Genomic DNA, 13120 nt, shown 5'->3' on the forward strand with positions numbered 1-13120 from the left:
ATACATGATTTGAACTCAGTCAATTTCGTTTATAACAAACACTGTTCTTTTCTGACTTTAAGTCTTTTATAAGACACACTTTACAGTTTCGTAGTAAAAATTTAATATAGTAGTATGTAATGTTGAACACATTTCGGGATATTCCGAACGTATCTGGAATATATGTAAAAAAATATATGTAAAAAAAAAATTGGTGTCGGTCGAAGCAGGGATCGAACCCAGGACCCTTGGCATGCAAGGTGGACGTACCAACCACTGATCCAACAAATGTATGTTCAACAATGTTATGTTGTTAAACAATGTTATATTTGCATCGGCTCGTGGGCGCCGCAAGCTATGCTATATAGATATAACTTATAACTATAATTATCTCTTGATGAACAGCTACGTAGCCCAGTGGATAGTGTGCTGGCTTACAAACTGTGTGGTTCGCTGTTCGAATCCCCGTCCGGCAAAATATTTAAAAAAATTATAAAATTGAATAATTTCTTCTACAATGTTTTTATTACAGAAAAAGGTGCTAAGAACTAAAAAACTCGTGGAAGTGAGAAAAATGTGAGGGAATATACAATTAGGCAGAAAAAAAAATTTGAGCACAATCTTTTTTGGGAGAAAATTCGTCTAAGCATATAATATTTTTGGGTTCAAAATGTTTCCAAACATATTATATGTTCACATAATAACATATAGTTTTTTGGAAGACAACATTATTGAATTTGGATGGAAAAATACATAATGTTTGGAACTTAGACTACCCAAACATATTATATTGTTTAGACCAATATGCTTTCAAACATATTATATATTGGAAGAAATGAAATTTTTTGAGGGTGTACATAAGATTATATATATATATATATATATATATATATATATATATATATATATATATATATATATATATATATATATATATATATATATATATATATATATATATAAAACGTTGTAAATTTTGCATGTTTACAATTCCCAATATACTACAGATCCATTCTTAGGGTATCACTAAGTCGACTATTATTGAAAATATTTTTTAAACTCTGGTTTATGGTGAATTTAAAATTATCAACATCACAAATTTTTATCGCTATCAGTTGACAATTCACTCCATACGCAACAAGTAGTGAATACATTTCATAGGAATTGAAATGAAAAGTTCTAATTGGTTATCAATAATAGCAGTGGCAGTGCTCTTGATTGGACCCAACAGATGTTCAATCTGTGAAGCTGTAAATTCCAACTCAAGTCATTTCTTTAATCAAAAACTACGAAAACAAATGCAAAATTATTTAGATGTTGAAGTGAATCCATGTGAAAATTTCTATCAATATGCTTGTGGCAAATGGTCAAAGAATCAACATCAACAAGATGCACAAAATATTTCCCTTACCTCGACAGTGGAAATTATGAATTATGAAATTAATCAGGAATATGTTCAATATTTGGATACCATGATATTAAGAAATAAACCGAAATTTGTCCAGAAGACACATACATTCTATTCATCGTGTCTGAGATTAATTGGTGAAAAAATCGAATTGAAGAACTTTATCAAATGGATGCAGGAAAATACCAATATGAAATGGACGCTAATGGCCCAATATTCTTACGATTGGATTGAAACTTTGGGTAGACTACGAAGATATGGTCTGAATGGAATTTTTCTCGAAGAAGATGTCTATGACAATTATGATGGCAAGTTGGAATCGGTAATAGTTTTAGATAAGCCCACGGTAAATGGAGGATTTCTATCTCTCAACCAACAAGATTGGAAATGGCTAATTGAGAATTTGATAATTACTCGCAATGAGTTAAAACCAGCTATGGATTTGATGGACAAAATATTGGATTTTGAAAGAAATTTAATGGAATTGGAAGAAGTTCCAGACGATGTAGGTTTAGCAGAAATAATGTTTAAAAATCTTCCATTACCTTGGCTTCCTAAGTACTTGCAGATGGTCTTGAATCTTTTGTCAGTGGATCCCAATATGAAAATTCAAATCCTCAATATACCCTATATGAAAGCTTTAGATGAATTACTACAGCAATATGAAAATGATTTCCTATGTCGATATTTGGAATTGAGATTTTTATGGCAACTATCGCAAACACCGCGAAACTTTTCATCAACCAATTGTGTAGCTGTGACCAGGGGTTTTCTCTCTTTGCCTATGAATTGGATCTATGAACAGCTATACCCCGAATTGGAACAAGAAATTCCCAAAATTCAAGAAATATTTACAAACATTGTCGAATACATAAAAAAGAAAATGAAGGAGGATAAGAGTGGTATTGTAACGCCAAAAGTTTTGGAGAAATTACAAAAGGTCCAATTGAAAGTGGGAAATTTACCTCGAATAAATACCCTTGAAGTTCTCAATTCCTTTTACGAAAATCTTCATTTCAATCCTCAGGATTTTTATGGCAATGTCTTACAAGTCTCCCATTTCTTTTTCAATGTCAGTCATTCGGGCTATGGCAACTCCTTAACGCACAACATTAATGAACTCTTCAATGCCGATAGTTATTATGAAGGTTCCAGCTTTTTACCCTACTATCTGAATACTCCCAATGTTATGATTGCCCCATTGACACTTATGCGTCAGCCATTCTATCATTGGGGTTATGATGATGTCTTCAAATACAGTACTTTGGGTAATCGTTTTGCCATACTCCTAATTAAAGATCTCATGGAAACTTGTGCCGTAGAAACTGAAGATTTACAAAAATTAGTGGAAATTTCCGGATTTCATTCAGCATATGGAGCATTTCTTTCAACGCTTCCTGATGATCTCAGAAATGAGACTTTCATTAGAGAATCTCAATTGATATTCTTTCTGAATAGTGCCCAAATAAAATGTGATGTCTTGGTGGATCATGATCTGAATGCTTATATGACACATTTTCCTGAATTTTCTGATCTCTTCCATTGCAAGCTGAGACATTTTCTACAAGCTTTCGAAAATTTACGAGGTGTGGGAAACTGAATACTGATTATGTGAAATTCGACAATAAATAAATGAAGAAATATTTAAATAAAGAACTATGTTATTTGCGGTATCTAGAAGCTAAAATCTGGTGATCGGTCTATATAGGGGCTATACTCAAATATGGGCCAATAAACGCCATTTAAATCAAATCGTATAAAAATTGCGGTGTGTAGAAGCTCAAGAAATCAAATCTATCTATAGCAAAACATGGACCGATGCACATCATATTAGGTTAGGTTAGGTGGCAGCCCGATGTATCTGGCTCACTAAGACTATTCAGTCCATTGCGATACCACAGTGTTGGACTTCTCTCTTATCACTGAGTGCTGCCCGATTCCATGCTAAGCTCAATGACAAGAGACCTCCTTTTTATAGCCGAAACCGAACGGCGTTCCACATTGTAGTGAGACCACTTAGAGAAGCTTTGAAACACTCAGAAATGTCACCATCATTACTGAGGTGGGATAATCCACCGCTGAAAAACTTTTTGGTTTTCGGTCGAAGCAGGAATCGAACCCACGACCTTGTGTATGCAAGGCGGGCATGTTAAACATTGCATCACGGTGGCTCACATCACATTAGACACACCTATTTATTATCCTTCCTATGGATGGCATAAAATCTTCTTCAGCCCATTGCAGTAGTTTTAAATTCCGTTTTCCGTACCATTCATTGCAGTAGTTTTAAATTCCGTTTTCCGTACCATTCATTAATTGAAGTTTGGCAAATAGAGAAATACCAGCTAATTCCATAACCTTATATAAGATAAGACAAGCTCTAGGTGAATTAAATATATAACAGAAAATTTTCATTGGTAGCAAAGATTCAATTAACTTCAAAGTGATTATCTTTTACGTTTTTTTTTCGTTTGTATCCTTCGTTCAGCTGTAGCTCCTACAGAAATTGTAGTTGAATTTACTACCGTACATATAGCACAGGAAGACTATACCGTGATAGCTAAGAGCTTCTTCATGTGATATAATTTTCCCGTTTTATTTCTTTTCTATGGTTCCATTTCCTTTTCCCGTGATTTTATCTTCATACAAAGTTCTTATTTTATACGTAGTCACTTCGTTGCAATATACTGCAGTTTTTGTTCTCAGGCATATTCATTTGAAGGAAATATACATATATTTTTTTACTTCTCATGATAGTGAAATAGCTAGCAAAGTTGGAACTTGTAGAACTGAAACCAGGAATAGTTAACAAAGTTGAATGTAACAAACCGTAAAATATTTACAACCAACATTCGAAGGAATAAACATTGGATGTACAGTGTAGGGAATCCATTTGGAATAAAGATATACAGAAAAAAAAACTAGAAAAGTACACAAAAAATAACCAAAATATTTTCAATTAAAAAATTAATTGATACAATTAATTTTTAAATCATACTAGAAACATTAAGTCAATGATTGAAAATTTTTTAAATTTTTAATTAAAAAAACAATTAATACAATTAACTTTTTAAACAAACTAGAAACATTAAGTCAATTAGGTCAATGATTGAAAAAAATTTAAATTTTTAATTAAAACTTAATTGTTACAATTAACTTTTTAACCAAACTCGGAAGACTAAGTCAGTTAACAAAATTATTGATTTTTTTTTTAATTTTTAATAAAAAAAAAAACAAGTATAAACGGCCGTAAGTTCGGCCAGGCCGAATCTTATGTACCCTCCTCCATGTATTGCGTAGAAACTTCTACGAATGACTGTTATACACAATCGAATTACATGGGTTGTGGTATCTTAAATCGTTTTCTAAATTGTGAGTTAGTCCACACGTGGTATATATTAGACAAAAAGGTATGTAGGTCTACAAATAGTTACGAATCGATATGGACTTTTGCACGGTACGTAGGGAGCCAGAATTGAAAAGTGGGGGTCGCTTATATGGGGACTATATACAATTATGAACTTGATATGGACCAATTTTTGTGTGATTGGGGATCGATTTATCTGAGGGCTATATATAACTATAGACCGATATGGACCTAGTTAGGCATGGTTGTTAACGGCCATATACTAGCACAATGTACCAAATTTCAACTGACTCGGAGGAAATTTACTCCTCCAAGAGGCTCCAAAACCAAATCTCGGGATCGGTTTATATGGGGGCTATATATGATTATGGACTGATATGAACCAATTAATGCATGGTTGTTGGATACCATATACTAACATCACGTACCAAATTTCAACCGAATCCGATGAATTTAGCTCTTCCAAGGGGCTCCGGAGGTCAAATCTGGGGATCGGTTTATATGGAGGCTATATATAATTATGGACTGATATGAACCAATTCCTGCATGATTTTTGGATACAATATACTAACATCACTTACCAAATTTCAACCGAATCGGATGAATTTTGCTCTTCCAAGGGGCTCCGGAGGTCAAATCTGGGGATTGGTTTATATGGGGCCTATATATAATTATTGACCAATTTCGACCAATTTTTGCATGGGTGTTTGATGCCATATATTAACACCACGTACCAAATTTCAACTAAATCAGATGAATTTTGGTCTTCCAAGAGGCTCCGGAGGTCAAATCTGGTGATCGGCTTATATGGTGGCTATATATAATTATGGACCGATGTGGACCAATTTGCATGGTCATTAGAGATCATATACTTACACCATGTACCAAATTTCAGCCGGATCGGATGAAATTTGCTTCTCTTAGAGGCTCCGCAAGCCAAATCGGGAGATCGGTTTATATGGCGGCTATATATAATTATTGACCGATATAGACCAATTTTTGCATGGTTGTTAGAGACCATATACTAACACCATGTACCAAATTTCAGCCGGATCGGATGAAATTTTCTTCTCTTAGAGGCTCCGCAAGCCAAATCTGGGGATCGGTTTATATGGGGCTATATATAAATATGGACCGATTTCGACCAATTTGTGCACGAGTGTTTGAGGCCATATGTTAACACCACGTACCAAATTTCAACTGAATCAGATGAAGTTTGGCTTCCAAGAGGCTCCGGAGGTCAAATCTGGTGATAGGTTTGTATGGGGGCTATATATAATTATGGACCGATGTGACCAATTTTTGCACGGTCATTAGAGACCATATGCTAATACCATGTACCAAATTTCAGCCGGATCGGATGAAATTTTCTTCTCTTAGAGGCTCCGCAAGCCAAATCTGGGGATCGGTTTATATGGGGGCTATATATAATTATGGACCGATGTGGACCATTTTTTGCATGGTTGTTAAAGGCCATATACTAAAACAATGTACCAAATTTCAGCCAGATCGGATGAAATTTGCTTCTCTTAGAGGGTCTGCAAGCCAAATTTGGGGGCTATACGTAAAAGTGGACCGATATGGCCCATTTGCAATAGCATCCGACATACACTCAAAAAATAGTGAACCCTATATTTCACTAAAGCTGATTTAATTCTATTTAAGTTCATGGATTTTTTATGTTTTAAGAAAGTTTCCATGAATTTAATAATTTTTTGCGTACGTTAGTTAAATTAACTAAAACAGAGGAGAAAATTATACACAAATGAAGCATAAAGATTTACTAAACTCGTACTTCTCGCAAAATAGTTCATTATTTCTTTAAAATTGTAAATTTTACTAAAAATGCGCCCATCTTGAACTTCGTATGGCACTAAAGACATTCTTGCAATTTTGAACTCCAATTTTTTCCTTCCAATTACAAAATTTTCTTTAACAAATGAAAGAAATTGATTATGTCTCATAAATTTTCTTGAATTTGTCGAAAAATGTTTACTTATTTTAGTGATTCGGCGTGATGTCAGCGTTTGTAATGCTGTTTAGTTAAAATTTTCTAAAAATAATCTAAATTTTCTAAAATTAACCAACAATTTTCCTCATGGTGGGTTCGCCGTTTTTTCAGTGTACATCAATAACAACTACTAGTGCCAAGTTTCAAGTCGATAGCTTGTTTCGTTCGGAAGTTAGCGTGATTTCAACAGACGGACGGACGGACGGGGATCGGTTTATATGGGGACTATATATAATTATGGACCGATGTGGACCAATTTTTGCATGGTTGTTAAAGACCATATACTAAAACAATTTACCAAATTTCAGCCGGATCGGATGAAATTTGCTTCTCTTAGAGTCTTAGGGTCTGCAAGCCAAATTTGGGGGCTATACGTAGAAGTGGACCGATATGGCCCATTTGCAATACCATCCGACCTACATCAATAACAACTACTTGTGCCAAGTTTCAAGTCGATACCTTGTTTCGTTCGGAAGTTAGCATGATTTCAACAGACGGACGGACGGACGGACATGCTCGGATCGACTCAGAATTTCACCACGACCCAAACGAAATGACAAAGTTAATATACCCCCATCTTATGGTGGAGGGTATATAAAAAAACTTTGAGTATTCCAATCGCCATCAATAAATGTTTGTAAATTTAATGCATTTATTGACCCACTATAGAAAATATTAACATACCAATAAGGCAAACTCCAACAAGAAATTATACCATTATTATTCCCATCCGGTTTGGACAGACGTAGTTCCAAAGACAAAGTTTGTAATGGGAGAATTTTGTAATGAAAACAATATGATTATTTTGAATGGAAAACGAAGGGAGACGAGGAAGATAATATTACCTTTATAAGTTCTGCGGGAAAGTCAAAATTAAATTTTTGATTGAATCAATTAAAAAATTAATTGATTTTTTAAATCAATATCAAATAAATTTTTAATCAATTATTTTTTATGCCCAATTAAAATTGATACTGTAATTTTCTTGATTGAAGACATTTCAATTAATTGGATCAATTAGTTAGCGATTGAATCAGAAAAAAATGTTTGCATGTACGCAGCAAAAAACAATTAGAAGTTTTTCTAAAGGCACGACTATAAAAGCATTTCCAAAGATGGACATCTTTAATTCTTTTAATTCAATTTTTATACCCTCCACCATTCCGTTTGTAACACATCGAAATATTGCGTGGTGAAATTCTGAGTCGATCTAAGCATTTCCGTCTGTTGAAATCACGCTAACTTCCGAACGAAACAAGGTATCAACTTGACATAAGTAGTTGTTATTGATGTAGGTCGGATGGTATTGCAAATGGGCCATATTGGACCACTTTTACGCCAGAAATGGTGTCTATCGGTCAATGTTTTGGCATAGCCCCCATATAGACCGATCGCCCGATTTTACTTCTTGGGGTTTTAGAAATCGTGGTTTTGATCCGATTTATCTCAAATAAAAAAATCTAGAGGTATTTTAGGACCATAAATAGGTGTGGCGTAAATTGTGTCTATCGGTCCATGTTTTGATATAGCCCCCATATAAACCGACCCCCCGATTTGCGGTCTTGGGCTTCTAGAAAGTTATTTTCTATCCGATCTCCCGATTTTACTTCTTGGGCTTCTAGAAACCATTTTATCAATTTGATTTCCCTGAAATTTGAAATCTAGAGGTATTTTGGGCCACAAACAGGTGTGCCAATAGGGTGTGTATCGGTGTATGATTTGCTATAGCCCCCATATAGCCCGATCTCCCGATTTTTATTCAATTTGCTTGAAATTTTAAATATAGAGGTTTTAAGGACCATTAATAGTTGTTCCGAATAAATTGTGAATGGGTATAGATTTTGATATATCCCACTTATTAACCCCCCCCCCCTTGGATTTGGGGTCTATATTCTGCAAGTTTTTCAGAACCACAACTAGGTGTGCATGTTTTTGGCATAGCCCCCATATAGACTGATCTCCCGAATTAACTCCTTGGGCTTATAAAAAACATAGTTTTTATCCGATTTGCCTGAAATTGTAACGGATTTAGTTTTTATCGCTCCATTTGCTAAGGGCTCAACTTAGACCGATTTCACTTCTTGAGGGTATAGAAGGCGCTCTGATCATGATAGTTACATGAAACTGAAAGTAAAATTTCCAGATTTTACTTCTTCTAATCATTTGAATAATGAGGGTAAAAGTCTACTGATTTTAGATTTCAAACCAAGGCGTTATTTAATCATTTCTATATATTATCATTCTATATATTATCAAGTAACCCGCTACGACGAAGAGTTGTCAAAGGTAACTGTTCTATTTGATTCATGGTTGTGGGTATTTAAGATTCGGCCTGGCCGAACTTACTGCTGTATATATTTGTTTTGTCTAATATATACCACGTATGGACTAACTTAGAATTTAGAAGACGATGTTAAGAAGTTTTAAGATACCACAGTCCAAGTAATTCGATTGTGGGTGACAGTATTTCGTAGAAGTTCCTACGCAATCCATGGTGGAGGGTACATTATATTCGGCCTGGTCGAACTTACGGCCGTATATATTTGTTTTTAATTGAAAAAGTTTTCAGCATCAAGCGCCGAAAAAAGTGAACTGTTTTATAGGAAGAATGAACTACCACGCATGAAAATTGAACTAAATTTTACTCCACATTTTGAGATTTCCACAAAACCAAAGGAAATTTTAATGCCCTGCTGTACTTTTTAACTGCATTTCACGAAATTACATCATCTTTTAGAAGAAAAAATTAACTAAAAGTAAAGAAGAAAATCATTGGCGCCAAATCATGACCATTTTAACCATACATTAGTTCATTCTTACTATTTTTGGGAATCGTACGAAAATTTTCATTTGTTTTAGTTCATATTGAACTTATGTGTACGGCCATTGAACTTTATACTCACGTTTAGTTCATAAAATTTTTGAGACATACTTAAAAAAATTAAGTTTTCATTAAGCTGTGGAAAATTTCCATAAAAATAATAAAATTTAACTACAAGCAAATAATTTTTTTTTCCAATAAAAATAAGTTAAATTTAGCGGTAGTTTAACTACGGAAATTTTTTTCCGTGAGCAATTTCTTTTTTTTTTTTTTAATTTTTGGTAATGTTTTTCTATGCAGTACTTACTCCTCACAATAATTTCATTTATTTACAAACATATTCTCTAGTTTGCCAAAACTGCCCAAAATATCAATGTCTTTATACCTTGTGATCTTATAAATCCCCGATGTGGTATCCCTAATCTTCATATTTATGATTGCCACTATCCAATCCACGTTCGCTCTTCTATGTGAGTATGGGTTAACGATTTTTATTTGAATGAATGAACAAATGCCATGGGACGTTCGATATCGAGCATTCTATTGAGAATCAATCAAATGGACGAAACAAGGATTTTACGTATGAATAATAGTTGGTAATAAATCAGTGTTGCAAACGTGCGCGTTAGTGTGGAAAACAACATTAAACTTTGATGTTCGAGCATACAACAATTTGAAGCATGAAGCATGGTGAGTGTGAATGGTAAGTGAACACAACAAAGAAATGAAAAATGAAATGCATACAGATTGACTTTTCAACCCATGAGAATTTATGGAAGTCCAAAAGCGAAGTATAACTAAATATTGTCATAAGCTTGTTGCAGCTTCCGCTGGAGGTATACAAATGACTTGAAATTCAGGCCATTCAAAATAGTATTCAGGTGCATGTTGAGTAGCAAGATAATCACATGGCGTTAGAATAAATAAAGATTCTATGTCGTTCTTGGTTGGCATAGCCACACAGAAAAAAAATCCATAGTTAAACTAACGCAAAATTTTATTGCAAAAAAAAATATTTGTTTGTATGTTAGTTAAATTTTATTATTTTTATCGAAATTTTCCGCAGCCCAATGGAATTTTCCTTTGTTAACTAAGCCTCAAATATTTTATGAATTAAACATGGATATAAAGTTTAATGACCGTACACATAAGTTTAATATGAACTAAAGCAAAAGAAAAATTTCGTACGATTCCCAAAAATAGTAAAAATGAACTACTGTATGGTTAAAATGGTCATGATTTGGCGCCAATGATTTTCTTCCTTACTTTTAGTTCATAGGAGTTCTAACGAAACAACCTATCGACTTGAAACTTGGCACAAGTAGTTGTTATTGATGTAGGTCGGATGGTATTGCAAATGGGCCATATCGGTCCACTTTTACGTATAGCCCCCATATAAACGGACCCCCAAATTTGGCTTGCGATTGCTCTAAGAAAAGCAAATTTCATCCGAAATTTAATACACGGTGTTAGTATATGGTCTCTAACAACCATGCAAAAATTGGTCCACATCGGTCCATAATTATATATAGCCCCCATATAAACCGATCCCCCGATTTAGCTTCCGGAGCCTCTAAGAGAAGCAAATTTCATCCGATCCGGTTGAAATTTGGTACATGGTGTTAGTATATGATCTCTAATGACCATGCAAATTGGTCCACATCGGTCCATAATTATATATAGCCACCATATAAGCCGACCACCAGATTTGACCTCCGGAGCCTCTTGGAAGACCAAAATTCATCTGATTCAGTTGAAATTTGGTACGTGGTGTTAATATATGGCATCAAACACCCATGCAAAAATTGGTCGAAATTGGTCAATAATTATATATAGGCCCCATATAAACCAATCCCCAGATTTGACCTCCGGAGCCCCTTGGAAGAGCAAAATTCATCCGATTCGGTTGAAATTTGGTAAGTGATGTTAGTATATTGTATCCAAAAATCATGCAGGAATTGGTTCATATCAGTCTATAATTATATATAGCCCCCATATAAACCGATCGCCAGATTTGACCTCTGGTGCCTTTTGGAGAAGCAAAATTCATCCGATCTGTTTGAAATTTGGTACGTGGTGGTAGTATTTGATATTTAACAAACATGCCAAAAGTGGTCCATATCAGTCCATAATCATATATAGCCCCCAAATAAACCGATCCGAGATTTGGTTTTGGAGCCTCTTGGAGGAGCAAATTTCATCCGAGTCAGTTGAAATTTGGTACATAGTGCTAGTATATGGCCGTTAATAACCATGCCTAACTAGGTCTATATCGGTCTATAGTTATATATAGCCCTCAGATAAATCGATTCCCAATCACACAAAAATTGGTGCATATCAAGTTCACAATTCTATATAGCCCCGATATAAGCGACACCCATATTTCAATTCTGGCTCTCTACTTACCTTGCAAAAGTCCATGTCGATTCGTAATTATTTGTAGACTTACCTATGTATAACTTTTTTGTCTAATATACACGTATGGAATAACTCACAATTTAGAAAACGATGTTACGAAGTTTTAAGATACCACAACCCAAGTAATTCGATTGTGGATGACAGTCTTTCGTAGAAGTTTCTACGCAATCCATGGTGGAGGGTACATAAGAGTCGGCCTGGTCGAACTTACGGCCGTATATACTTGTTTCTTCTACAAGAGGGTGTAATTTCGTGAACTGCACTTAAAATGTACAACAGGGCATTAGTTCAATTTTGGCACAAAATAGTTCATTCTTCCTATAAAACAGTTTACTTTTCATCGGTGCACCTTTCATTCAAAGCATCGGGGGCCTCCTCGTAATCTCTTCCGTACATTGACCAATGGTTGTTATCTATGTTGGTGAAATATCACCAAAGGATTTCCTACTGCAACCTTACACTACAAAATTCCCAAGACACAAAACCAAAGGGTTGATATCCGGAGATTTTGGTGGCCATTGGGCGGTTGAAATGCAGTTAAGAACCTCATTTTTAAGCCATTGACTTGTGATGAGTGTGATGGACGTGTCGAAATGTTGGTCTACCCAGAGCTTCAATACTGTTTTTGAGACATTTTCCCAATAATATTCGGCACCTCGCTCGTATTCATCGTATTCATCATAATAGTTGAAAGAACGAACGGTCCGATTTTAGCCAAGTTAAATATTTTGTGTAAGTATTGGTGGTGGTTTTTGAAGTAAAACAAAAAAAAAATAAATTAGAGCAAATTAAAATTTTGACTATGTTTTAAAGTTTTGGGATTTTTCCTACGCTTTGCAATTTATCCTTTAGTTTTGTTCTCACGCTATTTATACCCTGTGCCACACTGTGGAACAGGGTATTATAAGTTAGTGCATATGTTTGTAACACCCAGAAGGAGACGAGATAGACACATGGTGTCTTTGGCAATAATGCTCAGGGTGGGTCCCTGAGTCGATATAACCATGTCCGTCTGTCCGTCCGTCTGTCTGTGAACACTTTTTTGTGATCAAAGTCTAGGTCGCAATTGAAGTCCAATCGCCTTCAAATTTGGCACATGTTCCTAATTTGGGTCAG

The 13120-nt window shown here is 34.8% G+C and overlaps 1 protein-coding gene across 1 annotated transcript; it reads left to right on the top strand.

Annotated features, from left to right (window-relative positions):
* Nucleotides 1–1132: 1132 nt before the first annotated feature.
* LOC142229528 (neprilysin-21-like) lies at nt 1133–3007 on the top strand. The gene has a single exon (XM_075300090.1). The coding sequence runs from the start codon at nt 1149–1151 to the stop codon at nt 2985–2987; it is 1839 nt and encodes a 612-aa protein (XP_075156205.1). The 5' UTR covers nt 1133–1148; the 3' UTR covers nt 2988–3007.
* Nucleotides 3008–13120: the final 10113 nt, after the last annotated feature.

This window comes from Haematobia irritans, chromosome 3 (genome assembly GCF_050003625.1).
Source record: "Haematobia irritans isolate KBUSLIRL chromosome 3, ASM5000362v1, whole genome shotgun sequence".
In the NCBI taxonomy this organism is placed as follows: Eukaryota; Metazoa; Arthropoda; class Insecta; order Diptera; family Muscidae; genus Haematobia; species Haematobia irritans.